The sequence below is a fragment of the Rattus norvegicus genome, chromosome 3 (genome assembly GCF_036323735.1).
Source record: "Rattus norvegicus strain BN/NHsdMcwi chromosome 3, GRCr8, whole genome shotgun sequence".
In the NCBI taxonomy this organism is placed as follows: domain Eukaryota; kingdom Metazoa; phylum Chordata; class Mammalia; order Rodentia; family Muridae; genus Rattus; species Rattus norvegicus.
The window spans coordinates 188,652,949-188,680,843 of NC_086021.1; the positions used below are offsets into that span (position 1 = coordinate 188,652,949).

General features: G+C 47.0%; 1 protein-coding gene and 1 long non-coding RNA gene across 5 annotated transcripts; one reads left to right on the plus strand and one right to left on the minus strand.

Moving 5' to 3' along the window:
• Positions 1–13,704: 13,704 nt before the first annotated feature.
• On the minus strand, positions 13,705–23,835 carry LOC134486215 (uncharacterized). The gene is made up of 2 exons (XR_010065066.1): positions 15,958–23,835; positions 13,705–15,330 (listed from the first exon to the last, which is right to left on the minus strand). It is a non-coding gene; the product is annotated as an uncharacterized LOC134486215 (long non-coding RNA).
• Positions 23,836–23,872: 37 nt separating this feature from the next.
• Positions 23,873–25,651, plus strand: Ppdpf (pancreatic progenitor cell differentiation and proliferation factor). Of its 4 annotated transcripts, none has more exons than XM_006235748.5 (5): positions 23,873–24,041; positions 24,804–24,875; positions 24,948–25,025; positions 25,156–25,252; positions 25,334–25,651. In XM_006235748.5, the coding sequence occupies exons 2-5, from the start codon at positions 24,821–24,823 to the stop codon at positions 25,449–25,451; spliced, it is 348 nt and encodes a 115-aa protein (XP_006235810.1). In that variant the 5' UTR covers positions 23,873–24,041; positions 24,804–24,820; the 3' UTR covers positions 25,452–25,651. The 4 variants fall into 4 exon arrangements, with proteins under 4 accessions (XP_006235810.1, XP_006235808.1, XP_038960622.1 ...); XM_006235746.5 differs by lacking the exon at positions 23,873–24,041 and adding an exon at positions 24,277–24,585; XM_039104694.2 differs by lacking the exon at positions 23,873–24,041 and adding an exon at positions 24,301–24,585 and having other exon boundaries at positions 24,690–24,875.
• The last annotated feature ends 2,244 nt before the right edge of the window (positions 25,652–27,895 follow it).

Sequence of the window (27,895 nt, forward strand, 5' to 3'; positions counted from 1 at the left end):
TGATTGTGGCCATCCATTGCTGGCCCTGCTCATGGTTGAGTCCCAATGAACATGAAGCTCAATTTCCAGAGGTTTTCCATGATGCCCTACCCCCGGGACAGGTGCTTATTTCACATAGACCCTACATGACAGGTCCTTGAGGCCATCAGCAAGTCTAGCCCGGATCCAACCTTCTTAGGAAGCTCTGGAAAGAGGTTTTTTATACCTATTCCCTTAGGTATAGGGAATTTATGAAACCCATTCTCAAAGTCAAGGCATACTCCTGATTGCATTTCTGGTCAGACGGTCTTAGCTAAGGCCACTAAGAACATCCAGAGTTCAGACCCCCCCAAACTCCTTCAGGCCCCATGGGTAGGAACTAGAGAGCCCCTGAGGTTTCTAGGAAGATTAGGATATCCAAAACTGGCCTTAAGGGGGTTGTGGCCACCATGTGTCGTCACCAAGGACTTCTTCAGAGATGCCTATCATTTGACCCAGACATTCCTGTTTTCCAATGCTGCCACCTGTCCCTACCCACCCAATCTTTGTCATTGCAGGTAGGAAGCAGGTAGGAAGAAGGTAGGAAGCAAAGGTTCCTTGAGTATGCTGAATAACAGCAGGCCTGTGCCTATCTAGACATAGAAGACCGGGGTCAGGGCCCAGCACCAACTACTGAGGCAGCCCCCGTGAGGGGCCCTGGAGATGGGTGACCAATTAGGGCAGCTATCAGCTATGAGGAGAGAGTAAGGTGAAGCCTGAGGGTCTGTCTGGCAGAGGGCAGGCAGAGACTAGGCAGGCCTCTCGGATGACCTGGCAATTTTGAAGACTGCTGAGGCCGTCGACTGGGAGCCAGGAATTAAAAATAAATGCCGGGCAAGATATTAGCATTTACCCCACCCACTTGTCCGACTCATCTGTCCCCGGAATGCCTTCCTTCTTACACAGAGACGACCAGGCCTGGTTTAAGATTCAGGAGGCAGAGTGGGCTCAATAAAGAGATCCATCACCCAGAATCTTTGTGACTAGCTACCTTCCCTTTAGTTTTGGAGTCTTCTTCAGACACCCTTTCTCTACATAGTCTCTCTCTGTGTACGGCAGGGAGGCAGAGCCAGCAAGACCCAAGGCCAGGAGTTTACCCATCTAGAGGACTGACCCTTGATGACCAGAGGTCATGTTCTGCCTGAAACACCTATACGTTGACCTAGGGGAGGCAGGCCAAAAATACCTCCCTGTCATTGGGATATACGTTGCCTTCACTGCAAATCCCTGAAGGCTTTGTCGGTATGAGAGACCCTGGGAATATGCAGAAAGCAAATCTTTAAGAGGTATCACTGTTGATCAATAACATTCTCAGCCCACTGATAGCCTTGTGGCCAGCAGTTCCCAGGAGCCACTAACCCAGCAGGGCTAAGTAATGGCCAGATACCCAGTAGCCCCAGCAGCAGAGCCTGCACGTATCTCCCAAGTTCGGTGTTGGGACTGAATCTTCAGGAAGTAATGCTGGGATGGGACTTTCTAGGGGGGCATTGAGGTCCTGAGGGCTTCAGCCTGACCCTACCATATGCCTATGGATGTCTCTCCTGCCTCCCACCTTCCACTGTAGCACCTTGCCAGAAGTGTGGGCTTCTATCCTCTTCCACTGCATGGTTAGCATCACTTAAACTTCTAAGAAGTCTGTGATACTAAACAGCAGCAGGTCCTATTAGTAGGCCCAGGGACCCCAAAACCTATGAGGAAACTGCAAAGAAAAACTAAGCTCAGTGCCTGAGACCACACGAGTAGGTAGCTCAAAGCATTAGAATCAAGACAGTGTAACTTCCGGACAGAAGCCTGGGTCTCACCTGTGGTCACAACCTCTACTATGCCTGTTCCTTCAGTAGCCTGCCTGCTTCTCAGTTACTGGTCACAGTGACCCTGGGAAGCTCACAGAGGTGGGGCAGGGCAAACAAGGAGAGGCTACAGGAAACCAGGGTTCTTCCTAGGGCAACCTGGAAGTTCAGGCTCCCTCCTCAGCCTCTCCAGGAACCCCCACCTGCTATCTTCAAGCTGTTTGGGGAGATACAGCACCACCTCTTTGGCTGGTGGGGGTTTCACAAATGTTGGAAATGAAGATCCAGCTAAAATTAACCGTTATCAAGCTGCCAGCCCTGCAAATAAACCTGCCTCCCATTGGCTGGTGGTGATGTCACTGTCAGGTTAATAATAGCTGCGGTGCCCGGCTAACCACCTGTGTGGGTGCCTTCTGTGAGCTATGGCCAGGACAGCCTCCTGGAATCAATGTCCAACAGATGTATGTCACTGGGATCAAGTGGCTTACTTATAAAGGGTCTTAGGGACAGGATTGGGGTCAGGCTTGGGACACCTTCTAGTCTGAGAGTTTCCAGAGAGATCCACCCTGATTTGAGCTGCTAGATGCATTCTGGTCTCTGAGCACAGTCCTTGGCCATAGAGCCCTTTACTGGCCATCTACCTGAGCCTGAGTCCTAGGAAGCCTCCCTTGAGATCAACTTCCAGGCAGATACCAGGAGACTAAGTATGCTCCTGGGGCAGCAAATAAACTGTCTCCGTGATGAGGGGAGCTCTGGGACCTCTCCTTGACAACAATCAATACCTTCCTGACAGGAAAACACCAGATTTTAGGCTAGCCAAGACCCCAAATATGCTACCCCGCAAAGCATGAGGTCTGTGCATCTAAGGCATCCCCAGTCTGTCAGGGAGCCCACAGCCACAGGGAGCTGTTGCCATGGTGAGCAGCAGCTCACCAGGCAGTAGGCTCCTCCCTCCTTCTCTAGGGAGCCCAGCCCTACAACATCCAAGGAGCAAAGAGCTGTTCATCTCTGAAAACCAGTGAGAGTATGACAGGCACTGTAGGACACAAGGACTTTCCACCCTCTGCAGACTGGGAGGTCACACCGCAGACCAACTGCTGGGGTCAGAGCAGGTGCTGCATCCAGTAAACACCCAGAAACAGGAGTCTTCAGGTCACAGCACAGGGAACGGCCAACCTTAGGAGTAACCACAGTCCACGTGGTCCAGGAGAAGTCCTGGGAGGCCAGCATCCCATCAGTCACCAAGAGCCACACATGGGGACAAAGGGACACAGAGGTTGCAACATGGAGAGGGTGCAGTCCTTCAAAAAAACAAAAAAGATTTTAAAGTATGCATATTGGGGCCCATCTGTGCATGTATGTGCAGATGAGATAGAAGCCCCTGGAGCTGGAGTTACAGATAGTTGTAAGTTACCCCATGTTAATATTAGAAATAGTCCTCCAGAAGAACAGTACATGTTCCTAACTGCTAAGCTATCTTTCTAGTTCCATGCAGATCCTTTTAAAAGCAAGTGAAGATACATGGAATTGCACAGAGAGACCCTATTTTTTTGTGTTTCCAGAGAACTCACCCTTTGAAGCAACACCCAGATCACTCCCTTGCACCCTTCCTGGTAATAGACACATCTCAGTGGCCACCACTGTGGGGACTCCTGACACAGATTCATTTGGGGCTGTTTTTAAACAACACAAACTGGAGCCTCCAACCTGCATCCTCTGGCTTTCTTCCCTGCTCCACCACCAGCTTCCTGTCACCATAATAGACATTTGACATGAGCTACTTAAAAAGTGAAAGTATCATCTGTCTACAGTTCTGGAGTTCCACAAGGAATTGACCCCATACCAAGGCACCACACAGTGGCAGGGATATGCCAAAGAACCAAATTTCTCACCCCCTCCTATCCAGGAAGCAAAAAGAAAGAGAGGCCCGGGTCCGCAATCCTCAAAAGCATACTCCATTAGTCCTAAAGATCTTCTCAAAGGCCTTTGTGCTAAGAAAACCACTCTCTCCCCACAGTCCCACCCTAGGGACCAGACCTTCACAAACACAAAGAACTTTGAAGGTCTTCACAATCTACGATACAATGTACATTACCATGGCTATGAGATTCAGCCACACTGTCTCGGATTTCATTTATTTTTGTAGCTAAATACTGTTGCAGTTTTAACCTGCTACAAGCAAGCCCGTCATAAACAGGTGCACATCTATCTTGTGTGATAGTTCTGAAACAGAGTGTTAAAGACTTTGGCATATTGCCTCCTGACTCTAAATTCAATCCCTGTGATGGTGGACAGGATGTGTGTCAATATCCCCAATGGACCCAGGTAGAATATATTTTCCAGGCAACAGTGACCAGTCATGCAGCAGCTGGCAGACCTTGGTGACTGACTTCTCTCACTGTAGCACCACCCTCACTTCTCATGTATCTGGTTTCCCTTCTCTGCACATAGAGCTTTGGGAAGTGACTCTGGGTGCTATGCCAGCCCTTGTTCAATCGACATTCAGCTAACAGACTTACACAGACTGCTTTTCAAGATGGCAGAGGCATCCTTGTGACTGCCCCTGACTGCCTTTCAGTATTCAGTCTCCATCTTCCCCTAAGGCCTCCAAAGGACTTAGATTGAACCTGTACTGAATATCCAGGACAAGCATTATTATAAATTCAAACCCTTCCTCAAGTAGATAAACAAACAAACCAGGAGGCCCACACATACCAGTTGGATCACTGTTGCTCAATGCTGACTGTGTTCTAGAATTTTCTGTCTATTTGATCGTGTGGCAGTCTCAGCCTGGGTGACGTTTCCAATGATTCACATCTTTGAGTATTTCCCTGTCTTAGGTCACAGGACCCCAAGACTCTGGGCATCTGGAATGTGAATGCAATTGGTACCTCAAGGCTGTTTTGTAATGTGCATGACAGATGCGAAGGCACATGACTTACTAAGGGGCTTCCAAGCTGTCAGCCAACAAGAAGAGTTAAGTTTTCCTAGTGACCAGTGACACTGAACACCTTTTCTCATAATGGTGGACTGCTTGTAGATCTCTGGAGAAAAGTATAAAGTCCTCTATCTAGTTTAAAATTCAGCTATGTATCTTTCGTGTGTCAAGTTTTGAGAGTTCCTTAGAGATTATGGGCACAAGTCCTTTGTCAGATTCGTGATTTGAGATTATTTCCTTCTAGTCTGTACTATAGTTTTTCAATGCTTTTTTTCCCAGCCTGGAAGGGTATACCCGCAGTGTCAGTGGCTCCAGGCTGACGTGAGGCTTCCAGGACCCCCAGCCTCTTAAAAACTAATAGTGACAATACAAATGCAGCTTTTATCTTTGATGTAGCCCAGTGTGTCCACACTCATCTGGAATGACGTGTTGTTTTTACTTTGGTCCTAGTCACACCACTTGCCTGCGCTTTCCGCTAACGGACAAAGGCAAATTTTACTCTTTATGAGACAGGCGTGCTTCTTTGTTTTTCTATAAGGAATGAAATCCTGACCGAATATTTGATACTACGGGACACAGTAGGCTTAGTGTTTTTTTTTTTTTAAAACCTACTTGATTAAGGGTTGTTAAACCCTTTGATCCCCCTTCTAGCCCACCAAAGTCCAAAGTCTCCCCTAGTCCAAAGGTAGGGGAGAAAAGATGGTAAACAGGACAAGGGGAGGTGGACCTGTTTAGAAGTGGTTCCTTGGGGTGATCTTAATCTCCATTGTTAGGACACCAGCAGTCCGGCTGCAAAGTGTCACCAAGCATGAATCAGTACTGGCAGCACAAGCCAGCAGAAATCAGCAAGTCAGCGGGAACAATCAGAACCAACGGGAATACCAAGAGACATTTCTCCCCCATACCTCTCTCAGTAAGTGAAGATCAGCGAAAAAGGGAGACCAACAAAGTTGCATGGCAAGCAACACAATGGTCGCTGTCCGTTGAGTCTTACTTATACTCTCTCCAAACATCACCTGTCCTCTTCAGCAAAACACCACACAAGTCTGTATCACATGACCCAACCAGAAATTTGCAGTTCAGGACAGCATCATTTTTCAGAGTGGATCAACATTTTGGTTTTATAATCTACAATGCTTTGCTCAGCGTGGTGCTTCACATAAATAGACGGCACTAATGACTGAACCAGGTAAAGGGCTGTTGGGATCCTGTACTAATCCCAAGCTAAAACTTATCTAATGTTTCTTTTTTATTTTTAGATTTATCTATTTATTTTATACGAGTACTCTGTCACTGTCTTCAGACACACCAGGAGAGGGCATTGGATCCCATTACAGATGGTATGTTACAGATATAGGTGTTTCCTATACTGTTCTATAGCAATGGAACGATAGCTAGGACAGTAAGCTTCTTGGATTTGTAGGCTCATGTTTAGCTTTACCAGATATGAGTGATTTTGTTTGCTTGGTTGGTTGGTTTTTCAAGGCAAGGTTTCTCTTTGTAGCCCTGGCTGTCCTGGAACTCGCTCTGTAGACTAGGATGGCCTCAAACTCAGAGATCTGCCTGCCTCTTCCTCTATCTCCAGAGTACAGGGATTAGTGCACTCCCATGCCCCACATGAGTGGATTCTGTTGTTGTTGTTGTTGCTGCTGCTGTTGTTGTTGTTTTATTTTATATGAGTACATTGTTGTTGTTTTCAGACACACCAGAAGAGGGCATCGGATCCCATCACAGATGGTTGTGAGCCACCATGTGGTTGCTGGGAATTGAACTCAGGACCTCTGGAAGAGCAGTCAGTGCTCTTAACCGCTGAGCCATCTCTCCAGCCCATGATTTTTGTTTGTTATTGTTTTCATTTGTTCATTTCTGAGACAGAGTTTGTCTGTGTACCCTTGACTGTCTTGGAATTTACTCTGTAGACCAGGCTGGCCTCACTCAGAGATCCACCTGCCTCTGTATCCCAAGTGCTGGGATTAAAGGGGCGCATCAGCACACCCTGATTGACTGTGTGGCTTTCTAACTCATACCACTCAAAGGACGTAATGTGCAACAAGGTTGAAAGATAAAGCAAACTTAAAATTCAGTAAAAATGCTGGGCACTGGTGGTGCACACCTTTAGTCCCAGTACTCAGGAGGCAGGGGCAGACAGATCTCTGAGTTTGAGGGTAGCCGGGTCTACAGAACAAGTGCTTGTTCAGCCAGAGCTACACAGAGAAACCCTGTCTCAAAACAACAACAAAAAATAACAGAAAAAAATATAACCACAGTTGTTTGACTCGCTAAATGCTGCTCCCTTTCAAATCTCCAAAGGCATGAGCCCAATGGGTTCACCTGGGTGAACCACATTCTGCGAGGTCAGAACCAAACCTCTTCTGGGACCCCTTGAATGAGACTCATAGAGAAGGCAGTGATCGATGCAAAAGCAAGAGGAGTTTTATTGTTCCAGTGCGCTGGGGTCTCCTCACTTTGGGAGAGAGCTGACCCGGAGCAGACTCTAACAGGGAGTTACATACCTTTGGCAGAGGCAGATTTCAAACAATAAGGGCAGACGTTGAACGACGGTAACTAGACAGGGTACTATTGGTGGGGTGAAGCGACCTTCAAACTGACTTGTGGTCAGTGGACCATCCAGGACTTTCCCAGAGGGTCGGCTGGGGAGTCCCAGGTGGCTTCGTCTGATAGTTGACTTGCAGTTGTTCCAGAATCTAAATTACTCTACTCCTCCTGGAAGGGAGGTGCCTTTTTGTGCTCTAAGATTTGTGGTGGAATTTTCCCACTGGTCTCAGATTGACCCCAACTCTGACTCTTTTCCTTCTTGCCACTGTCTTAACCAATGACCTAGGCTCACCTTGGAGGAGATAACCATCTTGCCACCATCTTGTCTAGTGACCCCATCCATCAGTCATGCTCAGTGCAAATGTGTAGGGCATTCTTAACAATTTTGGTTTCTTAAAAAAAAAAAACAAATAACACAGAAATATAAGAATATGTTTTTGTTTTAATCCCAGGTGAGGGTAAATGGGGCTGCTTCATGGCAGCTGCCTATGAATTGCCTTGTCCTCTAGTAGAGGTGTGGTTTTGCCAGCTGCAGATGGTTTCTGCCCTTGTGTGACATTTGGTATGCTGGGAACTTTTCAGAGGGTCTATAAATGCCAGGGCCCACAGAGGCAGGGTTAGTGGTCATTGACAGGGGTTTCAAATAAGAAACAAGAAGAAAGAAATTGGGCTGGGGATTTAGCTCAGTGGTAGAGCGCTTACCTAGGAAGCGCAAGGCCATGGGTTCGGTCCCCAGCTCCGAAAAAAAAGAACCAAAAAAAAAAAAAAAAAAAGAAGAAGAAGAAAGAAATTAGATTCAAGGATCTCTCTCCTTTCTCTCCCTCCCTTCCTCCTTCCCTCCCTCTCTCCATCCATCCTTCCTTCTTTCTCTTCTTTCTCTCCTATCTAGTGTTAGGGGATGAAACCAGAGAGGGAAAGGGTGGGGAAAAGAAGAACCCACAAAGTAGCTAAGCCCAGCTACACAAATGAAATTCATTTACAGCAGTGGTTCTCAACTTCCCTAATGCTGTGGCCCTTTAATATAGTTCCTTATGTTGTGGTGACCCCAACCATAAAATCATTTTGGTTGCTACATCGTAACTGTAATTTTGCTTCTGCTATGAGTAGTAATGTCAATATCTGATATGTAGGATGGTCTTATGAGAACCACTGATTTACAGGGACAAGTTTGGAAGGGAAGACCAACATTTATATCCCATCACAGTATTCCAAATACTCAATATTCTAAATATTCAAATTTAAGCCTAAAGCAAGTGAAGCAAAATAAGATTAAAATAACTTAAAATTTGTTTAATGTAAAATAATATTTGAAATCAGGTATATTTTAAAAATTGGTTATAAAAATTGAAAACTTTGATGTTAACAAATACCATGTTTCAAATATTAGATATGATCATCTAAGGTGTCTTATCAAGTGATAAAGCCTTTGCTTGTTAAGGTCATAGACCCAGGACCCTGTAGAGGAGCTGTGGAACTAGTGGTAGGCATTTCCTCGGGGAGGATGAGGAAGTTCCCAGAAAGGAGCTGGGATCCAGGTCATTCCCAAGTGGACTGAGAGACTTGTCAGAGAGAAATGTCCCAAATTACCAAAGAGAGGCATCCCTTTCCACGTGACGGAGGCAGAGTAGGGAAGCTTCAAGGAACACTAGTGAGGCCTTTGTAGTAAAAGCAGAAAAAGCAGGAGCTCTGCAGTGACACCGAGGGAGAGGGAGAGGGAGAGGGAGAGGGAGAGGGAGAGGGAGAGGGAGAGGGAGAGGGAGAGGGAGAGGGAGAGGGAGAGGGAGAGGGAGAGGGACCAGTGGTTAGAGCAGATAGAAGAAAAACCAAACAGGAAAGATGCACTGGAAGAGGCTTTTGGAAAAGGGAGTTCCAACAGAGGGAGAGGTCTAACCAAAACATTTGTTTTAATTAAGATACTCTGGTTTTCTTTTTCCTTAAATAAAAGCCAGTATTGTTAATATTTAAAACAAATATATAAAGCTTTTCATCCTATGTGAAAGCAAGGAATATATTTCAGCACTTTCGGTTCAGATTCATTGGATTCTGACTTTAACTGACTTCCTTTACAAAGCTTCCTTATGCGGGGAGTCTGGTGTAAACAAACAACTAATTACAGTTACCCTTCTACAGCCCAGTCAGTTGTAGGACTGCATTTAACTTTGTGTTAACTATGTATTTAATCTTCCATCACATTGATTCGTGTTAACGTTGATGTAAAAGTTTTCCTCCTGTAACTTTGTCTCTTAATGCTCCCCACAAAAGCTGTTCAGTTATTGCCGCCTGACTTACGTTCTGGATCTCTGCCAACTGTTAGGTTTTCTCATGGCTCCTTGGATGGTCCTTCTTCTGAGGCACTCTAACTGCTGCTCCCCTCATTGACCATATGTCAGCCTTGAAACAGTTACTGAGAGATCGGCACCTCAAACCCCTGAAAGCAGTTCAGGTAACCTCTAAAGGGGGACTAATGAGCCATGGACTATCCAACTCATCCCTCCTCCTGCCACTCCGGGCGTTGTTTTGGGGACTCAGAACTGAGCTAGACTGGAGCCTTCTTTGGCTCCATTAACCTCATTGTCGCACCAGCTCACATGAGCTTGACGTCCTTCAGGGCCAGCTCAACTCCTTTACTGCAGCAGGGCTCCATGATTAAAAAGATTAGATCTAACCACTGAGATGGGATTTTGACCTCCTTAAACAATGCTGTTTCCATGCCAACAATTCCTAACTGTTTTGAGATGGTTCCTAGAGACAGGGGTCCATGAAGATTTCAACCATGGTCTCCTATACAGGGCTTCTGGTTCCCCGTAATTCTGTTTCTGCCCCTAGATTACTTCTTTTCTCCTTATTATCCTCATAATTATATTTTACCCTGTCTCTCAAAAGTCTTACTTATTGAACTTCACCCCACACCTAAATAAAATGTTTCAGGCAAGCTCTCTCAACAACTCACCTTACAGCAGCTACACTTGTTCCTAGGGCATCTGCAAAATGACCTTTTAGATGCTGTGGAGAAACTGGCCCTCATATTTGCCAACTTTCCAGCCCCCAGGAGTAGAAAAAATGTAACTAAGTGCTGTGGTGGTTTGAATAAAAATGGCCACCATAAGCACATAGGGAGTGGCACTATTAGGGGAGGTGTGGCCTTGTTGGAGGAAGTGTATCACTGAGAGTGGGCTTTGAGGTTTCAGATGCTCAAGCCAAACCCAGTGTTTCACTGTCTCTTTCTCCTGCCCGCAGATGTAAGACTCTCAGACACCTCTCCAGCACTGTGTCTGCCTGCGTGGCCTCATGATGATAATGGACTAAACCTCTGAACTGTAAGCCAGTTCCAATTAAGTGCTTTCCTTTATCAGAGTTGCCATGGTCATGATGTCTCTTCATAGCAATAGAAACCCTAAGATAGAACTTGGTGCCAGGAGTTGGGTATTGCTGTAATAGGCCTGACTATGTGGCTTCTTCTTGGCAGAATGGGGATTTTGGATTTTGGATTAGAAAATCAGATGAATCCTTTAATCTGGGCTTGATGGGTCATACTAGAAGGAACACGGAAGACATTGGTGTTGAGGGTGATTTGAACTGTAGGACCCCAGATCAAGAGGTTTCAGAGGAGAAGAATATATGTATGTAGCCTAGAGACTTTTCTTGATATTTTGAAGAATGTCGCTGCTTTCTACCCTGGTCTATAAAATCTGCCTGAGGCTAAATTGAAGAGTTACGGATTGACAACTTCGGGAGAGGGCATTTCCATTAGCACTGACTGTGTTGTGTGGCTATTAGTGGCCAGTCTTATGCAGATCTATAATGAAAAGGAGCAAGATGAGCGAGGAGACATACAAAATGTTTGCATGCTTGGTGGAGAAAAGGAACACCAGGAAGTGTGAACGGAAGAGAAGCCTGATGCTAAGTGGAATAAAGGGAGCAGTGACCTCAGAGCAAGACCCCACCCAGCTCAGCTTCCAACCTGTGAAAAGGAATTAAAGAAAAGCTTAGGACCAGGCGTGGTAGAGCACACTTTTGATCCCAGCACTTGGAAAGCAGAGACAGGCAGATTTGTGAGTTCAAGGCCAGCCTGGGCTACCAAGTGAGTTCCAGAACATCCAGGACTAGGTAGTAAAAGGAAACCACTGAAAACAGAAGCTTGTGAAAATGTATTTGAACAAGGGGCCATGTTCCAGCCCTAGCAAGCAGCAGAACTTGGCAGCTTCAGCTGTTTTTGTCTTTAGAGTCAAGAGTACAAGAGGCGGGTTATGAAATCTTCCTCCACAACTAAGGAAAACATTAAGTCCAGGTGTGTGACAGGGTGTCCCTGCATGGAGGTCCAAAGAGACCATTGTGTGAAGCTGTGAAGGGGAAGTCTGGGTTGCCTTGGAGACCCTAAGATGTTGGAGATGCCAGAGTCATGGAATACCTGCCAAGGAGAGCTTATAACAGGGAGTGGGACCAACCCAAGGGAAAGAAGTGTTGCAGACAGAAAGTACATTTCAGTAAAAAAAAAAAAAAAAAAAAAAAAAAAGCTGAAAGGAGTTGGCAATCTGAGGGGCACTTTGACATCAGACATGGAAACGCATTTTGGAGTTTGCCCAGATGTTTTCCCATCTTGCTTTAGTCAGTATCTGCTCACTTCTGCTTCTTTCCCTCTCCCCTTTTGGAATAGTAACATATTACTATTATATTCCATATAATATCCTGTTCCATTATATGCTGGAATCTGCTTTTTTATTTTGAACTTACAGGGGATCCCAGTTAAGGGATTGCATGAGCCTCAAAGAGACTTTAAACTTATTAAGACTGTTAAAGTTTAAGACTGTTAAAGACTATGGGGTCTTATTTTATTTACTACTGTAAAGAGAGACCATGACTATGGCAACTCTTATGAAGGAAAACATTTAATCGGGGCTGAATTTCAGTTTCAGAGGTTTAGTCCATCATCCTCATGGTGAGAAACATGGCAGCATGTAGGCAGATGTGTGCTGGAGGCAGGGATGAGTCTGTGTGCCACACTGAGTGCAGCTTGAACATAAGAGAACTCAAAGCCCACCCCCACAGTGACACACTCCCACCAACAAGACCACGCCTAAAACAAGATCACACCTCCTAATAGTGCCACTCCCTATGGGCTAAGTATTCAAACTCATGAGTCTATGGGGGCCATTCCAATTCAAACCACCACAGGGACTTTCGAAGTTAGACTAAAGGCATTTTCCACTGTGATAGGGTTCCAAGCCTATGGAGGTCAGGGAGTAGAATGTGGTGGTTTGAGTAAAAACGGCTCCCATAGGCCCATAGGGAGTAGCACTACTAGGAGGGGAGGCCTTGTAAGAGTAGATGTGAACTTGTTGGAGTTAGTATGTGGAGTTCGAGGTTTCAGATGCTCAAGTCAGACCTAGTGTCTCACTGTCTCTTCCTGCTGTCTGCAGATCCAGATATAGAACTCCCAGATCCCTCTCCAGCACCATGTCCGTCTGCATGCCACCATGCTTCCCGCCATGGTGATAATGGACTGAACCTCTGAACTTTAACCCATTTCCAATTAAATGCTTTTGTTCATAAGAGTTGCTGTGGTCACGGTGTCTCTTTGCAGCAATAGAAACCCTAAGTGAGAACCAGAAGGAGCCTGTGACCACAGGCTGCAACTCAACCTTCCATTCACCCCAGTCCGGATACAATTCCTCACGTTAGTCCTCTATTTTCTCCTGTTCCCTTCCTTTGATGATCTATAGCTCCATGCTCTTTTCTCCCAGCTCATTTTGGTATGACGGTCCTGGAAATGGGACTAGACACTCATACTCTGAATCAACTCTATGCCCACTTTCTCTCTCACTGGTCCCCACCACCACCACTCCCCGCCGCCACTCCTGCTTCTGTTCCTCCCCTTCACAGAAAATCTCTCCAACCTTCCTGGAAAAGTCTCTCAGGTCTACTCTGTAACTAACTTGTGTGCAAGATGATAATCGAGTGACTCATTGCAGCTGATCAAGATTCTCCCCTGCTATGTGGGTCCTTCCTCAATGGACCCAGAACTACCCACTCAGATGAGGCCCTCCTCGGCAGAAGGCAGCAATAAGGCCCTGCATTTGTTGACATCCTCTCAGAATTAGGAACGGTAGTTCACCACCGAATGATTACATTTTCCAGCGCTCTTGTAGAATACGAAATTATTTTCTTTTTTTTTTTGGTTCTTTTTTTTCGGAGCTGGGGACCGAACCCAGGGCCTTGCGCTTCCTAGGTAAGTGCTCTACCACTGGGCTACGAAATTATTTTCTAAATAAGAAATCTCCATCTTGGGGTTGGGGATTTAGCTCAGTGGTAGAGCGCTTGCCTAGCAACCGCAAGGCCCTGGGTTCGGTCCCCAGCTCCGAAAAAAAAAAAAGAAAAGAAAAAAGAAAAAAAGAAACTTCCATCTCGGGGCTGGAGAGATGGCTCAGTGGTTAAGAGCACTGACTGCTCTTCCAGAGGTCCTGAGTTCAAATCCCAGCAACCACATGGTGGCTCACAACCATCTGTAATGGGATCTGATGCCCTCTTCTGGTGTGTCTGAAGACAACTACCATGTACTCATAAACATAAAATAAATAAATCTTTAAAAAAAAGAAACTTGCATTTCATCTTCTTGTGGAGACTCACGGGTGACAAAGGATGCTCCCTCAATGTGAATGAAATGGTTGCACCTGACGTTAGGCTAAGCTTATCTTTTTTCTACCTTCTGTTACTCTACAGATATCTTTTAATAATCCAACAGTTTAGAAGCCAGAGAGACCTTAGATCTCCCGGATCTGGAATTACAGGCTGCCGTGGGCAGCCCCAACATGGGTGCTGGGAACCAAACTCTGGTCCTCAAAGGAACAGAAATCAGTCTTAATTGCTGAGCCACCTCTCCGGCCCAAGGAGTGTGTTGTTGTTAGTTGAGATTGTAAGGCGATGTCATGAGATGTGCTGCTTAGACTTAGGGACTAGGGGAGCGTTAGCCGTTAAGCTGTGGGTCACACACATTCTCACCCAGTGGAAACACGGTCTGCTGTTTTTGACATCTTCTTTGAGATGCCTTTAGGACAGGCACTATCTCTGCAGGTGATTTTTCTTTTAAAGATTTATTTATTATATATAAGTACAGGGTAGCTGTCTCCAGAAACACCAGAAGAGGACATCAGATCTCATTACAGATGGTTGTGAGCCACCATGTGGTGGCTGGGATTCGAACTCAGGACCTCTGGAAGTGCAGTCAGTGCTTTTAACCACTGAGCCATCCCTCCAGCCCTTTGCAGGTAATTTCGAGTTTACAAGCTGTGTCAAAATTGATTCTCTCTCAGACAACAAAGATCGCAAATGGGATTCCAGGACAAGGGGCTTCTTCCCCTTTCTGCATTCCCAGAAAGTTTTTCCTGTCTCTTTCCTACCCCAAGCATCCCAAACAGCTGTTTCTAAAATCAAGCATTCTAATACAATACAATCCATAAATATGCTAATTTCATATTTACATACTAAGAAATGGCAATAAGAAAAATTATGAGCCTTTGTTTTCTGTAAATAGACCATTGTTTGCATCCCCAGAACTCATATAAAAGCCACACAGGCATGGCAGTCTCTTCACCCAGCATTCATGAGTCAAAAACAAGAGATCCCTGGAGCAAGCTGGTTAGCTACAATAGCCAGAATTGGCCAGCTCCAGATCAAACGAGAGGTCCTGCCTCTGTAATGTGGAGAATGATCGAAGAAGTTACCAGGCTTCGCCTCGTACCTGTGTGCACAACTCACAGACATACACATAAAGACCTCTTGACAAATAAAAAACTGGCTTTACAGTAAATCTGACCTCAATGTTTAGAACTGAAGCAGCGCAGTTCTTTTTTCTATTCTACTTTCGCGATTCTAATTCGTCTTTTTCTAACTTACCTTGAGCATCTGTGTGTTCATGTCTACAGCACCTAGCTGATTTTCACCGGGAAGCCATGAAATCGGTTCATCGGCTTGTGGGTTGGCATGCTGACTATTGAGTCACATCCTGTGATCGCAGGCTCCTTCCAGTTCTCTCTGAAACACACAATTGTTTGTTTGTTTGTTTGTTTGTTTTGGGGGGGTTCCTGCTCCTAGGGGCTGGAAAGTTGGCACACGTGAGGATCTGAGTTTGGTCCACCGCACCCACTTACAAAGCTGACACACACTAGTAATCTCTATGTTGGGGTGCAATGGTGGATTGATCCAGTGTTGGTTCACCAGCTAGTGAAACACTGTTTTACTACACACACACACACACACACACACACACACACACACACACACACTTCGTTTTTTGAGATACGGTTTCCCTATGTGCCCCTTATGTGCCCCTGGCTGTCCTTGAACTCCCCATGTAGACCAGGCTGCCTTTGCCTCTGGAATGCTGGGATTTAAGGAGTGCACCCCCACACCCAGTTTAGGAATTCATCTTTTTTGTTGTTTTTTTGAGACAGGATTTCTCTGTGTAACCTTGGCTGCCTGAGTACTGGGATTAAAGGTATCACCATTGCCAGGCTTAACCCACCTCTTTTTCTTTTCTTTTTTTTTTTTTTTTTGGTTTTTTTTTTTTTTTTTTTTCGGAGCTGGGGACCGAACCCAGGGCCTTGCGCTTCCTAGGTAAGCGCTCTACCACTGAGCTAAATCCCCAGCCCCTTAACCCACCTCTTAAGCAGTCGTTTTTCTGTGATATTGTGGATTTTGCCTGGTCTGAGGTCATGGTTCTTGGCTCTTCTGTTTGACAAACAGCTTCCTCATCCTCATCACCATGTGAGGCTCCATGGGTCACGGCCATCTCTGCTGCCCACTTTGCACTGGTTCTGGTGCTTTTTTTTTTTAACGATATATTTATTTTATATATGTGAATACACCGATGCTGTCTTCAGACACACCAGAAGAGGGCATCAGATCCCATTACAGATGGATGTGAACCACCATGTGGTTGTTGGGATTTGAACTCAGGATCTCTGGAAGAGCAGTCAGTACTCTTTAACCGCTAAGCCCCAGCACATTGATTTTGTGTGTTAGCTTTGTGTCTTTCGATCTTGCTGCCCTCAATGTCCATCTGATTACCTTCTTCATAGATTCCTTGAGACCCCCTACAAAGGCAATTACCATTACCTGTTAATAGTGATAATTTTACATCTCCATTTGTAATCCGCATGCCTCTTGTTTCCTTGTTTTGTTTTTCTGGCTAAGACTCGTGGGTATAGAAAGATTGTGGTGAGAGTGAAGAGTCCCTTCCTGCAACCAGTGCATGTCTTGTTGCCCAAACTTTATCCACGCCCCTTACTAGACTGAAGGTGCTCTTTTCTGGTACTACTTTGTAGAGAGCATTTGTCATGAATGGACATTGAGTTTCATCCAGTCCTGACTCCATTATTGTATGTGTTCATGTTTGCTTGATGCATGTTTTTACAATCATTGCTTTAACATCTTGTAGGCTTAGATTTTTCTAACCCTACTTTGAGGATTATTTATTTACTTTATGTATATGAGTACACTGTAGTTGTCTTCAGACACACCAGGAGAGGGCATCGGATCCCACTGCAGGTGGTTGTGAGCCACCATGTGGTTGCTGGGAATTTAATTCGGGTGCTCCGAAAGAGCGGTCAGTGCTCTTAGCTCCTGTGTGGCTTCAATTTTTTCAAATGCCTATTTTTAATGATGGTTCTTAAACACTTTAACCTCTCTTGTAGCCCACCACCCACCAGAGGTGGAAAAAAAGGATACGGGTGAAGTGGACCTGTGTAGAAAGGTTCTTTGGAGCCACTCCTGTCTGTGTTGTCTGGAAATGGGCAGTTCAGTTCACAGGTCAGCATCGGCAGCTCAATCCACTCGCAAACACTTCACAGATATATCGCAAACACTTCACAGATATATCACAAACACTTCACAGATATATCGGCAGTACAGTCCGGTAGAGTCGAGGCAGGAAACACGAATCAGCAGCAGTGGCACTATCTAGCAGAGACAGCCAGGCCTCAGCCTCAGCAAGAGGGACCCAGAGGGGTGCCAGGAAAAGTTCTTGGCTCTGCTTCTCTCAGCAAAGACACAAGACCAACTTGTAGGGGGTGGTTCTGATGCGTTGATTGGGAACCTACATGTCTATACCCTAAGGTCCTTGTCCCCAATAGGTTCTTGATCAATCAATAAAGATGTCAGTGGCCAATGGCTGGGCAGAAAGAAAAAGGTGGGACTTCCAGATTCCCACAGGCTAAGAAAGAGGAGAAGACAGGAAGAGAAGAATCAAGATACTTGGGGGAGAGAGACAGAACAGACTCGGAGTTTCAGGGGAGAGCTTACAGAATGCAGGTGAAAAGGGAGAGTGGCCCACGGAAGGGCAGACCGAAAGCATCTCAGGCAGCAAGACCAATGGGCTTCACAGACCATAACCGGGCAACTAAGCTAAGGGCAGGCTTAGAGGTATTGAGCTAAGAGTAAAGGGAAGGGCACACTAGCCCCAGGAGGGTTGGCCACTGAGCCAGTAAGGCGGGTTAAAAAATGGGCTAGTGTGTGTGTGTGTGTGTGTGTGTGTGTGTGTGTGTGTGTGTGTGTTTCATCTGCAGATCCAGAGATTCCCTGGGTGGGTGGAAGCGGGGCCCATTCCTGATGTAGTCAAAAGCTCTCACTACACCGACAAGCATTGCACAGCTATCTCCATGAGCAAGCCTAGCTCAGCCTCAGTCACTGTCCCGTGAGTCCTATTTAAACCCTCCACACATCACGTGTCCTCCATGTGTCTTGCCTCAGCACATGCATCTGTCTCAGCTGACTTCACTCTGCCAATCGGCTCAAGTCCATAGAAGTGGCAAGAAACTGCAGCACATCACCAGAAGATTTTTAGTGCATTTCTCTCTATGGAGTCCCAACAGATGCAGTTCAACTATGCAATATAAGGTAGTCCTTTTATGTGCTTGCTTTAGAAGAACATCCTTTCTCCTGTGTCTGCTTCAGCTAAATATTCCTTCATGTGTTTGCCCCCGGCAAACCACCATTCATCCAACTTTTCCAAGAACCCTTAAGTTTCCACTTCACTGCTGAGCCATCTCTACAGCCCCAAAACCTACTTAAATACCTTAACCTTGCTTTGAGCCCATCCCCCCACCTGAGGCAGTGGAAAGGAAAGGTTAATAGGGCAAAGGAGGATGTGGACCTGTTTAGAAATAGTTCTTTGGAGCAAACCCAATCTGCATTGTCAGGATACCAGCAGTTAAATTCACACAAATCAGGAATGGTAGCTTGATATACTTGCAAACACCATGAGAATCAGCAATGGCAGTTCAATCCAGAAGAAACCACATGGCCTGCCAATCAGCCGGAGTACTTGGAAGCTGGTAAGAAGCTGCCAGGACACCACCAGAAGTTCTTTGCTGCATTTCTCTCTTTGAAGTCACAACATACAATGGCCAGCAAAGAGGGCAAAGGGAACCAATACCATGCAGTGTCGTCTACTGTCTGTTGGGTTATTTTTATACCCTCCCCAAACATCACGTGTTCTCTCAAGCCTCAGCTCTAGCAAAACATTGCATGCCCTTTTTCCAGGCTGCCTCCAGAAAAACACCGTGTCTGTTCTCAGCCCTCCCACGTGTCTGCTTCAGCGAAAACATCCTCTCATAAGACAGTTTCCAGAAAAACATCACATTACACAACTGAGTCTCCAAAGAAAAGTCCTTGTGAGATAGATAAGCCCAACATCTGTGGGATCTCAAAGCTAGAATTTGCTGTTTGTCACTTCCCAGGTGAACTGAAGTTTTCCCGGTCCCTTTCTGCTGAGTTACTTTGGATTTTATCCTATAATTCAGTATTTCATTAATCTCATTCATTCATTTGATGAATAAACATTTCTTATCTATTGGATATCTTTTGTGGGAATTCAGAGCACCAGGCTATGTGTGGCTGCACATGCCTATAGTTCCAGCACTCGGGAGGTAGAAGGAGAAAGATCAGAAGTTGAAGGTCATCTTTGGCTATAGAGCAAGTTAGAGGATAGCCTGGGCTACATCAGACCCAGAGAAAAGAAAGAAAGAATCTAGAATACTGAGGTGAATGCTTGGGCTAGCCATTTTATGTATGCGTGTGCTTCTGTATGCATGTGTGTGCACATGTATGTGTGTGCATATGTATTTGTGTGGGTGCTCACCTGTGTACACATGTACATGTGTACACTTGTGTGTGTGCATGTGCATGTGTGTGCCTGTGTGTGTGCAGGTGTATATGTATGTGTGCATGTGTGTGCATATGTATTTGTGTGTATGTGTGTATACATGTGCATGGGTGTATACATGTGCATGGGTGTGCCTGTGTGTGTGCAGGTGTATATGTGTGTACATGTGTGTGCACATGTATTTGTGTGTATGTTCACCTGTGCACACATGTGCACGTGTGTGTGTGTGTGTACATGTGCATGGGTATGCCTGTGTGTGCAGATTTATATGTGTATGCATGTGTGTGCATATGTATTTGTGTGTGTGTTTACCTGTGCACATATGTGCACGTGTGTGTGTGTGTGTGTGTGCGTGTGTGCGTGTGTGCGTGCGTGCGTGCGTGCATGTGTATTGCTAGAGATTGAACCCAGGGCAAGCACTCCTACACTGAGCTACTTCCCTACCCAATATCCAGCTCTTATTGATCACATACAATGCACCAGGCATAGCCCTAGCATTTATAGGAAACTTTCCAACCTCAAAATAGCATACCCATGAGTAGGATACTTGTGCATTTTTCAGAAAGGAAGCTGAGGGAGCTAAAAGTGGCTGGCCACATAAGCTACCACCTATATTGCAAGGTCTTTTTTTTTTTCTTTTTTTCAGAGCTGGGGACCGAACCCAGGGCCTTGCGGTTGCTAGGCAAGCGCTCTACCACTGAGCTAAATCCCCAACCCCATATTGCAAGGTCTTATTAAACATTACTTGCTTTATTTTGTTCTGTACTTACATCGTCTGGATGATACCAGGTCCTGCCAGACCCATCAGCAAAGGGGTTTGGGTTGGGTCACTGCAAAGACAGCATTCTCCAAGAGTAAACTAAGGAGCCCTGAGAACCTCGGTCCTACCTCAGTCTTTGGTAGAGCTCCCACCTCTACCCCAGATGCCTGTGTCTAGAGTAGAGTACAGGCGCAAACACAGGCTGGATCCCCATTGCTTAAGACCTGGTAAGGAGCAACATTTGATGTAAATAAATTAGTTAAAAAATATCCAATTAAATTTAATTGCTTTAATTAATTAATATATATTAATGTGTGTGTGTGTGTGTGTGTGTGTGTGTGTGTGTGTGTGTGTGTGTGTGTAGCCAATCCTATGCACCAATCTGTGAGAGAGGGATAGGGCTCAGGAGTGGCAGGTAGCAAGTGGCATTTCCACTCTGTGTGAAATCTTGGTCATCATCCACCTGAACCATCTGATATATGGCCATTAGTGTCACCTGTCCAAGGTTAGCATCTGGGCAGCAATCTAATCCAGCTAGCTCCTGTGCCACACACCAAAGGTGGACTCACATACACATAGTTTTCTGTTCCTGTTTCCTATACCTAGAGGCCAAAGTTCATGTTCTTCACATTCTCCTACATCCTGACCCCGAACCCAAACCTTGCAGATACCGAAGCCTACAAAATCCACCAAGCAGAGAAAGGCTGGTGTTCTCTGACCTTATCCTTTTTACTTGACAGGCATCCACTCACCTGTGGTCATTCATGGGAGAAGTAGAGTCTGCAAGTCAGCTGCTGGACAGATCAAACAGCCAGTGGGAGGCCGCACTTCAGGGCTTCTAACCCTGGCTCTCCTATACAAGCCACAACCCAGGGACAGGTCAAACTCTGGAGCTGGACAGTAATTTAGCCAGCCTCACTAGGAATCTCCAAGGAGGTAAGAAAGGATGAGGTGTCTACCCTGAGGACAAAGCCCCATAGCCCCTTTCCACACACTAACCAGCATGTGTAGACATCAGAGGACAATTTTGTAGAGTCAGCTCTCTCCTTCCACCTTTATGTAGGATCCATGTGCCTAGCTTGGGTTACCAAGTTTGCAAGGCTTTACCTGCTGATCCATCTCACTAGATAGCATTTTTCCACTCTAAAGAAAGAATATCCCATTCTTGCTTCCACAGCACAGAGAGTGAAATGCAGAGATTAACATGGTCCCCTGCCCAAGAACAACATGCAAATCCATGCATTATTCCATATTTACAAGAAAAAAATTATGACTATACCAAAGCTGGCACGATGGTACAGGCCTGGGACCTCTGCACGTGGGAAACTGAAGAAGGCTCACTTGAGCTCAAGAGTCTAAAGCCAGCCTGGATAGCAGAATGAGAACTCATCTTAGATAGGAGAGAGGGGAGGGAAGGAAGGGGGAATGGAGAAAGAGGGAGAGGGGTGAAGGAAGGAGAGAAACAAACACAGAGAAAGACAGACAGATGAAAGACACTACCTTCAGACTCTACTACAGATACTCTTGATACTCGCGGCTGAGAATGAGTTGGGATGATTAGGTAGGCGCAGATCATAGCCAAGAGTAGCCTGGGAGAGACAGAAAGCCTTATTGTCCAGCTGGGGATAATCAGTAGCTGGTCCCCCACTGTGAGTCTCCCGTTGAAGTCTCCCCCAGCCACATCCATCCAAGTGAAGCAGCTAGCTTGCCCCAGTGTGGGAAACTCTCATGGCCCCTCTTCTTTTTCCCCCAGGTGCTGACCCACAGTCTACACCTTGGATCACAAACTCTGCTGCCAAGGGGACACTGTAGGGAGAGCACCTTGCAGGAAGTGGGCATAGCATGTCTACAGTCTTAACCTGTCCAACCCCAGCAAAGGACCACACCTCCAAACTGTCCAGCCCTGAGACAGCCAGAAAGGCCTCCAAGTGGGACCCGACCTTGCTCCCACAAAGCAGATTCAGAGAGGCTGCACATCCACAGGACAGAACAGCACAGGTTATGAGACTCAGTCAGTGACCACAAGCTACATGCATCCTGTTTCCTGCTAGAAGTCTATGTGGCTTTCTCCCAAAGTCGTTTGCAGTTTGATCCTGACAGTCCTCCTCCAAACCCCCTCAGCCCAGTCTCTCTAGACTTTGTCTGAACCACACAGGTATTGCATAGCTTTTCCTGGGGAACATGAACAAATATCTGGTCACCACAGGCAGGACATTAATGACAGATCAAAGAGGAAATTCAAGTCTAGCTTGTGAACCAATGAGTTTACTAGAATGGCTGGTAGAAGCGTGGGTATGTGGTAATTGATCTTAACTGACTTGATGGGATTTGGAGCCACCATGGAAACAAGCCTTTGCGCATTTTGTCTGAGAGGAAGGAAGTCTCTAGACTCGGACTGAGGTGGGAAGACAGTCCCTACAGGTGGACAGCGCCATCCCGTGGGCTGCGTTCTTGAAATAAACGAAGAAAGGGAGAGTGAGGTCATCCTTCTGTTTCCTGACAGCAGGCATAACATGACCAAGCTGCCTCATATCCCTGCTGCCATGATGTCACTCTGCAACAGGCTGTACGCTTCACTGAATTACTTTGGATGGGTGGTTTGTCATGACAATGAGAAAACTATAAAATGTAAGGGTTACTTACAAAAGTGTAGGTGACTCAGGCAGCTGAATCATGAGGCCCACATCAGCCAGGGTGACATCAGCCTAGGTGACATCAGCCTGGGTGACGAGTCATGGAAGCTGCTTGAGTTTCCTGGTTGCAGTCAAAGATGCTGGAGCATCCCCTTGTCTCCAGCAATTGGTTACTGCTTATATAACCCAGAGAAGAGTGTGGTGAGTGTTGGTAAATCTCTTGTGAGTTCCTGTGCCTCTCTTGTATTTGTTTGTTTCGAGACAGGGCTTCTCTATGTGGCCCTGGCCATCCTGGAACTAGTGCTGTAAAACCAAGTTGGCTCCGAACTCACAGAGATCTGCCTGCCTCTGGCTCCCGAGTGCTGGGATTAAAGGCATGTGCCACCACCAGCAAGTCTCTTGTATTCTTGGGAGGTTTGCTTTTTTCCACGTCTCTTTTATTATACCTTACCCCTCTCTTCCCAGAACCCCTACTGTGCCATTTCTTGTCTGGTTTCCCCAAGCCTGGCTCCATGTTTGCACAAAGTAGCTCTCAACAAATTCAAGCAAAGGGTCCCAGCCATAGCCTCCTTGAGACCTCTGGGACACGAGAGCCTCCTCCTGGGGTCCTACTAGCTCCAACTTAGTCTAGGTTCTCCCTAACCCCCATGAAGTCTAGCATCTTTGGTTATAGGAGAAGCATGCTGCACGAAGCTGGCTCATGGTCCTCCCAGTCCCCACAGAGGTCTGGCAGAACACTGACTGCTGGGGAATGGAAGGGTGGGCAGGGTATGCTGGCCAGCCCTAGAGTTCCAAGCACTTGATTTGCCCAAACATGAGTCTCTGACATGCAGACCTCTGCTTGACGCTAGCTACTGCTTCTGTTCGAGCGCTCCCTGCCCCTAAGGCTTCGTCTGTACTTTGTTCCCCATTACTCCTCTCCAAACAGAGCACAGGTTGGGTGAACAACAGTCCCAGCCTCCTCAGCTTACCAAGGGCTGGCTAGTCCTTACAGGACCGCTTGGGGGCTCCAGGCACCATCCAGTGAGCCCAGAAAACAGAGATTGCAGTGGTAGGGAGGCGCGCGGGGACAGCTGCCCCCTGTGCTTACTTATGTTAAACAGACCCACTCGGTCAAGGGTCGGAGTGACGTACATGGAAAACAAAGCCTACGGGGACAGGCTCAAGCCGCAGACAGCAGCAAGTAAAGGTAACAAGAACACCAAACAGGATGGACTACGAGGGGCAACATCCGAGAGGGTGGCACAGACTGAGGGACACATGAGATTCTTTAACCTCTTCTAAGTGGGGGGCAAAAAAAGCAGCAGAGCTGATTTCGCCTGGAACGAGACCACAGATGTTTGATCCAGGCATTAGGGCCAAGGTGGAGCTTTGCAGAACCAGCTTTGCAGAAGGTAGGGCGGATCCTTGCTCGGCTCCGGGTGGAGTCTAAGAGGGAAGGGCGGGACCACTTCGCGCTACCACCGATCTAATAGGAATCAGGAGAGCTCAAATATTTCATGGGTGGCGCCCCCGTGAAGGGGGAGGGGCCTTGACGCGCGCTCCGCCCCACAGTGTTGTGCCTGTTGCCCTGCAGGAAAGCAACTAAGTACGCGCGTGCGCATAACGCGCGTGGGTCCTAAAGTAGTGGTGTTTCGTGAGTTATCCTTGCAAATGGGCACCGTGGCCTAGCGCCCCAGGCGTTTCCATCCGTAACCTTGCACCGAAACCTGCTAGGAGGGGTCTCCGCCGAGGTGAGGGCAGCGGTAGTAGTGGTGGTGACGTCCGGCGGTGGGGTGGGGGAGGCGCGTCTTCTTAGGGCCAGGAGCATACAAAGCTCCTTTGTCTCACCGTGCAGCCGGCCCTGGCTGGTTGGAGCCGCCTGGAAGCCAGGCACTGTCAGGACCCGGGGGACTCGACGTACACTCCGGTGTGCGGTTACCAGGCCCACATTCTGCTCTCATCTCCGCAGCGCCTCGGCCCTGAAGCATGGCAGCTATCCCTTCCAGCGGCTCGCTCGTGGCTACCCATGACTACTATCGGCGTAAGTAGCCCCTCGCCAGCCCCGCCCAGGGCTGGCCCAGGGCTCTGTGGCTGACCCGCCTCCCCTTCCCAGGACGTCTGGGCTCCTCGTCCAGCAACAGCTCCGGCGGAAGTGCAGAGTACCCGGGGGACGCCGTGCCCCACTCCCCGGGTGAGTGCAGAACCAGACCGCAGAAAGGCAGAGTTCACGTCCTAAGGCGGGAGTGAGTTGGTTTGGGGAAGGGGAGTGGGGGTGCATGGAGAGGGACAGGACCCTATCGTGACCCTCCTTTGCTCCTCAGGTCTTCCCAAAGCTGACTCGGGCCACTGGTGGGCCAGCTTCTTTTTCGGGAAATCCACCCTCCCATTCATGGCCGCAGTGTTGGAGTCTCCTGAGCAGTGAGTCCATCTTCCGTGTGGTTGTGGGGGTGGCCCCAATTAAAACAAATGCTGACCCAGCGACTTATGCTCTCCCTACAGCTCGGCAGAATCCCCCCAGGCCTCCAGAAGCCCGATCTCCTGTGGCCTGGCTCCTGAAACCATGAAGAAGCAGCCAGTCATGCATCCTAGCCAGACCAACAGCAGGGCCCCGTCCTGACCTGTCAGAATCAGCAGACTGCCCAAGTTTAAGTGGTGCTAGACCAGAGCCCACCCTCTCAACCCTCCCTGTAAACTAGGAAGGCTAAACAGACATGAGCAGGAGCTGGAGAGAGCCTATTAGTTTACAGCACTGAGCTTTCCTGACCCCATAACTGTGTCTTCCACAAAGCAGAAAATAAACTCACAGCAGCCATCCTCCCCTTGTGTGTTTGAGACTGAATCCTGACTTGCTTCCTGCGGCTTTCCTGACAGCTCGTTTGAGGCCCCTCCCAGTGATACCCCAGCAGCTGTGAGATGCCCTCTCAAGTGGGCCTGGTCCAAGGTAGAGAGTCCAGGGGAAGCTGGGCCTCTGGCTGAGTTTGGGAGCTCTGAGCTCAAGGGACCCAGTTTCTACCCTGAACCTGGTGGATGACCTTGGGTCAGGCCCTCTCCACCACTTGCTGCATGGATGGCTCCCCTGGGATACTAGCTCAGACAGAGAGGGTTCCAACCACAGGTAGTCTAACCTCTAGGTGAAAGGGCATAGGAGCTGTAGGGGGTGGCTTAAGCCAGCAAGGTTAGGGTGGAGTCTTAGGTGTGGCACCGAAGGCCTTCCTGCTACCTCACCCAGTAAACAGCTGCACTCTCCCCCCAGGGAACTAAGGCCTGTGCCTCTGAAGGCTGAGCCTCCCTACTGCCTGCCCTGAAGGTATCCAGGGAGCTTGTGGAAGGCTGCCCTTCACTCCTGAGCTCTTTGTACCTTTGGTGGACCCAAAACAGGAAATGCATTTTACTTGGAATGTCCTGATGAGGCCCACAGAGCCGCTCCAAGTCAGAGCTGGAAGCTAGAGATAAGCCAACAGCTCCGAGGGACAAGGAGCATTGTTCTGTCTCCCCATCCATTCTGTTCCCATTGTTGGTTTCTCTGAAGTCTTGTCAGCCGGCAAAGCTGAGAAATGGGTATCTTAGTGACCTGCAGAAGGTTAGAGAGAAGTCGTAGAAAATAATCAAACGTATAAAGATAGTAAAGAAAAGAATTTGGGATCTACTCTGGATCTCGAGTGACTAAAAAAAAAAAAAACAAAAACAAAAACTCTATAGAGATGGGCATAGGGCTGGGTTCTGGAAGAGCCCCTGCAGTCTCAGCCAAATCAGTGTGACATGTTTACAAGTGCTATGCTGATTCATAGGCGCTGTGGGCACCTGTGTTTGTTTGTGGTGCCAGGACTTTGTTCTCAGTGTATTTGGGCCAGGCTGCCACATCTGAGTTGTACCACAAGGGTTTTTTTGCCCCTAGCACCTGTAGATTTGGGTAGCTCCCTCTTTGAAAAGTCCCTGAGGCTCCTGAAGTCAGCCTTTCTCATAGTAAGGCATTCTAGGAACCAGGCCAGTTCTTCCCACAAGGCCTTGCTACCATGACGTCACCCTTAGTCACTGTAGTTACCTAGTCTACCTGGAGCTGAGGAAAAAGCTCAACTGGCAGAGGCTTGCCTCGCCAATGAGGAGACCTGAGTTTGAACTTTGGAATCCGGGTAAAAGCTGGTTGAGGTGTTCACTACCTCAGGGCTGGGAGGTGTAGATTTGTGAGGCTAATGGTGAGAGATACTTTCTTTAAAAAAAAAAAAAAAAAAAAAATGGCACCCAAGGAGCAACACTTGAAATCATCCTCGGACTTTCACATTCAAGTGCAGAATAGCTGGTAGCACACTGTAGGTTCTTTGGAAAAAAATAATCAGAAGGTAGAAAGAACCACATTTCGCCTTTCAGAAGGTAAGCTGGAGACAGGGAAAAGATTTCCTTTAGAAAACAGGCGCTTCAGAACCAGCAACATTTAAAGTCATTTTTTAAAAATTTATCTCTCTGTTGCCTTTCTCTCGAGCCCTTTCTTCTTCTCTCTCCATGGCCAGTCCCCTGGCCTCAATCCTTGGGGCCAGTGAACTTGCCTGAGAGCAGTTTCGCAATAAATATAATCTTAAAAAAAACAAAAACAAAAACAAAAACAAAAACAAAAACAAAAACAAAAAAACCTAAAACCGGTTCACTGATAATGAATCCTTGTTCTGACTTATCTGGAAATGGCGGTGAGGCCACCAGTTTCACGTATAGAAACAATGACCCAGGTGATTCCAAGACAGTGTGGACACCTGTCTGATGTAAACATCTGGAAGAAGTTGGAGACAGAGCCGATACACACTTTCCATCTCCAAGAGTCAAAGTAAACATTTATGGGAGGAAATTAAGCCTCAGCTAAGGAACTCATAATTTCCCGTGGTACGTGTTTAAGTATAACAGAAATGTGACTGATGACATCCCTAGATATACCAGAGTTTCAGGAATTTTCTACAACCCCTATGCATTAACACCTGTAAGTTCAACCTGAAGGTTTCACATTTCAGTATTTGGCAGGGTCTTTTATATAGTATATCAAAAGCTTGGTTTAATAGCTCTCCTTTATGAAAGAAA

Excerpts from the sequence above, each read along its gene's own strand:
- Ppdpf (XM_006235748.5), top strand. The coding sequence starts at position 24,821 with ATGGCAGCTATCCCTTCCAGCGGCTCGCTCGTGGCTACCCATGACTAC. Across the intron at positions 24,876-24,947 it reads TACCCATGACTACTATCGGC|GACGTCTGGGCTCCTCGTCC; the intron begins GTAAGTAGCCCC and ends TCCCCTTCCCAG. Across the intron at positions 25,253-25,333 it reads GTGTTGGAGTCTCCTGAGCA|CTCGGCAGAATCCCCCCAGG; the intron begins GTGAGTCCATCT and ends CTCTCCCTACAG.